Raw genomic sequence first — 4127 nt, forward strand, 5'->3', positions numbered from 1 at the left:
AAAAAAAAAAAAAAAAAAAAAAAAAAAAAAAAAAAAAAAAAAAAAAAACAGAGAATATCACAAATAACTCCTAAGAAATATCTTAAACTATGTCATCCCACATCATTCTTTTCCATTCCATCATCAAATCTTATCAGGATCATTAATTCCGCCGTTTGTGATCACATAGGTCGCCTCGCGCTCAGGGCAGTCTGCAGCTGTTAGACAATCTAATATCCTCAGAGCTAATGAGAACTAACCCGGTGAATCCTGGATCTTGGCCACACGTTCATCCCCACGTCCCTTCCGGAGCAGAACACGAGTTGCAGACGCATGCGCCAAGACATGTCCTCCAACAGGCTTACGACCATCAGCTCCTGCAAAGAGGGCACTGGCGCCAGGATCGCTTTGGACTTGGTTTGTCTGGCATTGTCAGCAAGTATCATGTAGGTGAGAGGCAAGGGACTAACCATAAGAACGCAGATGTTGAATTCTAAACCATAGATGAGCCTTGTAGTCAAGAAAGAAGAACTAGAGCGACGTACCTTCAGCCATATGCGAAAGCTTCATCAAGAACTGGTTGAGCTTCTGCTGACGATCCGCAAGCTCACCACGCCCACAGTAGTCCACACGGAAGCAATTCATGATACTATCAATAATCAACAGCCTGTACTCACCGGCCGCAAATTCCTTGCTGAGAGTATACAACAGCTCCAGCTGATGCTCGCTGTTGAGCGCTCTGGCATAAGCAATATTCTCCTGAGCAGACTCCGGATCGACACCGAAACGCTCTGCAATCTGGGCAATACGCTCTGGACGAAAGGTACCCTCGGTATCAATGTAGGCAACTTTGCCATCTGCGCCTCCCATTTCCTTAGGAAGTTGTGCGACGACGGACATTGTGTGTGATAGCTGTGTTTTACCGCAACGGAACTCGCCAAAGACCTCACTGATGCTCATGCTCTGGAAGCCCCTACGACAATTAGAACAAGACCCTGCCAATGATGAGGAGCAACTTACCCTCCAAGAATGGCATCAAACTGCTTGCTTCCGGTCGAGATCCTGGTAACCCTCTTGCGTTGATGATTCAGCTCCATAGCCGTGATGAACCCAGAAGCAGAGGGCTAGATCGTTAGCCAGGGACTATACGCTCGTAGCCTAGACGGTATAAACGAACCAGACACTTCTGAATAGCCTCCTTGACCTTCTCAACCTTGATCTCGCTGAACCCTCGAATCTTCAACAAAGTCTTCCGCGTAGCGCCATGAACGGACTAAGCGTATTAGCCTGGGAAGCGAGAGTAATTATCCAGGAAGAGGGATCCATACAGCAACAGTGTAGAATCCATTCGCCTTGAGCTTTGTGATATCCGCTGCACTAATTCCTATTCAAATATCAACAGACTGATCGGACGACGAGACGAGAGGAACGAGGAGAGCCCTGGACGTACCATGAGCTTGGATACCGTCGATATCAACGATGAAGTCCTGTTGAGCATCGAGACAGTCATACGTTAGCAAGCCATAAAATCTTAGACAGAGGGAAAGGAAAGAAAGGACCTCTAGATCGTCGTTGAACTCGTCGCCCGCGTCAGATCCAGGCATCTTGTCACTGGATTGTTGTAATTTGGGTGTAGATATGGAAGAGATTGATATATAGGTATGAAGGCAAAATAAGAATGATAAAAGTTAAGAGATGGATTCGTGTGGGATGAAGGTGAGATTGGTGCTGAATGAGAAGAGGATTGGATGAAAAGAAGTGTTCGACGAGAGGGCTGCGTTGCGTCAACCCAAAGAGGAAATGGTCAACTTGACCACCATCAGACAACGTGCCATAACTACAAGACGAAAAACAACTAAGGATATGAAGAGACTAGTATTTGAAGAATTTCTTTTGTTTTTGTTTCTTTCTTTGCTTCCCATTTTTGATAATACTAAGATAGCATCGTACACTATCTTATATAGCCATTCCGTACACAAAACACATCGTCCTCGGTCCACCAGTCTCTCACCCGCACTCAATTGAAATTCATCTCCTTGCCTCGTCTCCTTGAATGAGAAGGATGATAATCCACAAAGAAAAATAGACGCCAATTCATGAGACCTGAGTCGTGCATGGGGATCCAAGCCATGTGAGAACCTGGGACTTCGTGAAAACTTTTTTTGGTTCGTCGTATACATAATATAAAAAGAGAAAGAAAAAAAAAAAAAAAAAAAAAAAGAACACCCGGTGCCAATAATCCGAAACAGGGCTGTAATATATGCAAACAAAAGACGGGGGAAGAAGAAAAATTAGGAAAAGAACCCTAATACAATAAGAGAAGAAGAGAATAGTTCCCCCGTTAGATGTGGGATTCGCATTTCAAGGACACGTCAAGTGGTCCCTTTATGCGACAGCAGTGGCGGGAGCTGCTGCGACGGGAGCAGCCTCTGTGCTGGCTTCAGTGGCAACAACAGCGGCGGCAGGGGTGGAGGTCGACTCAGTAGCCTGAGTAGACTCGTTGCTCGGGCACTCCCGAGAGATGTGGCCGGCCTGAGAGCACTTGTAGCAGACCTTGCCGGCAGAGCTCAACGGACCACCGTTGGGAGCGGTGCAGTCACGAGAGATGTGACCCTAGGAATTTGTCAGAAGAGACCCATGGACAGACACTATGAATAGTATACTTACAAGCTTTCCGCAGGCGTAGCACTTCATAGCCTGGGCCTGGCAGTCACGAGCGAAGTGGTTGGGACCACCACACTTGTAGCAGGTGGCAGCACGAGGGTAGCCGCCAAATCCACCGCGGAAACCACCGGTGAATCCTCCACGAGGACCACCGACACCACGACCAGCACCAGCACCAGCACCAGCACCAGCACCAGCACCAGAAGTGGGAGTACCACAGTTGCGCTAAAAAAGACATGTCAGTCATCCCATCCTTGCAATCCTTCAATCCATTGTAACGGGATAGACGTACGGCAAGGTGACCAAGCTGGTTGCAGTTGTAGCAACGGCCGCTAGTACCACCGTTCAGGCGCAATGTAGGACAGTCAGCCTGAACGTGGCCAACTCCCTGGCAGTTGTAGCATTGCTTGGCTGGAAGGAAACACATGTTAACGCTTGTACTTCCCAACTGTCGGATCCTGCGAAGGGGAATTCCTTACTCTCGGTCGTACGAGGCTGCGGGCAGCTGCTGGACTCGTGGCCTGGTTCGAGGAATCAGATCAAAGCTCGGAAGAAAAGACGACATACGTCCGGTACATACCAGCCTGCTTGCCTACAGTAAAAAGTAACGCATTAGCCACAATCCCGAAAAGCAACCATGTAGTTGCGCAAGAATGGGGTTCACCAACAGTTGTAGCAGAGACGCTCGGTCGAAGAGCAGACCTCTATTGTATTCCGTCAGCCAAGCCCCTCCATTTCCGGCCGAATTGGTCCCAATTCCCAGGATATTACTGACCAGCGTAGTGGCCAATGTTGCCACACTTGTAGCACGCACGACGAGAAAGCAACATCTTGACTGTATACTAAACTGATTCTTTTCTTCAGTCAGCCGCAGTCAATGGACAATGCTTGTTGTTCCGTGAAAGTCCGCATTGCGATGTCAAGAAGACCAATGGGTTGACAGTGCTGGCTTCTCCCCTCCTCTCTCGATATCGACCGTTGTAAGACCGTTATGGCAGTTTCCCGGACCATGCGACAGCCCGCATTGCTGCTTTAAAAAAGGCACCCGAATATCCCATCCCAACCCATATTCAGTATCCGAGAGAAGCGAATTGGCCATAAAAAAAAACTCAGGCGAACGATCGAAAAACCGAGAGAGAATCGTAGAGGAAAATCGCACGCAGCCCGTCGAACAAAGCAAATAAAAGTTTCACACGGAAGGACCTTGAAGAAAAACTCACCCTTCCAGAAACCAACGAACGAACTCCTATTCGATTAAGATCTGATTTTCCGCTGTCAGTCCTGAGAACCTTGCTGGTAGATGCTCGATGGTGGTGTAAAAAAAAAAACAAAAAAAAAAAAAGTGGGCTGACAGAAAAAAAAAAATTAAAAAAAAAAAAAAAAAACAAAGAGGAAATTCCCGAAGAAAATTTGCAATGAATTTATGATGGGGGTAAAGGGAAAAAAAAGACCTTTCTCCATCAGGGCCCAATCGCTATGCAAAA

General features: G+C 47.2%; 1 protein-coding gene across 1 annotated transcript; it reads right to left on the bottom strand.

The window, feature by feature from the left end:
• Positions 1-2375: 2375 nt before the first annotated feature.
• Positions 2376-3612, bottom strand: gisB (putative zinc knuckle nucleic acid binding protein). The gene is made up of 5 exons (XM_022544648.1): positions 3419-3612; positions 3224-3235; positions 3123-3164; positions 2936-3054; positions 2376-2868 (listed from the first exon to the last, which is right to left on the bottom strand). The coding sequence occupies exons 1-5, from the start codon at positions 3471-3473 to the stop codon at positions 2593-2595; spliced, it is 504 nt and encodes a 167-aa protein (XP_022400617.1). The 5' UTR covers positions 3474-3612; the 3' UTR covers positions 2376-2592.
• Between the last annotated feature and the right edge of the window lie 515 nt (positions 3613-4127).

The sequence above is a fragment of the Aspergillus glaucus genome (assembly GCF_001890805.1).
Source record: "Aspergillus glaucus CBS 516.65 unplaced genomic scaffold ASPGLscaffold_11, whole genome shotgun sequence".
In the NCBI taxonomy this organism is placed as follows: Eukaryota; Fungi; Ascomycota; class Eurotiomycetes; order Eurotiales; family Aspergillaceae; genus Aspergillus; species Aspergillus glaucus.

Bases quoted from the DNA above. Each gene is read 5' to 3' on its own strand.
- gisB (XM_022544648.1), bottom strand. From the start codon at position 3,473: ATGTTGCTTTCTCGTCGTGCGTGCTACAAGTGTGGCAACATTGGCCAC. The intron at 3,055-3,122 runs GTAAGGAATTCC...GTTTCCTTCCAG, and splicing joins GCAGCCTCGTACGACCGAGA to CCAAGCAATGCTACAACTGC. The intron at 2,869-2,935 runs GTACGTCTATCC...TGTCTTTTTTAG, and splicing joins ACCAGCTTGGTCACCTTGCC to CGCAACTGTGGTACTCCCAC.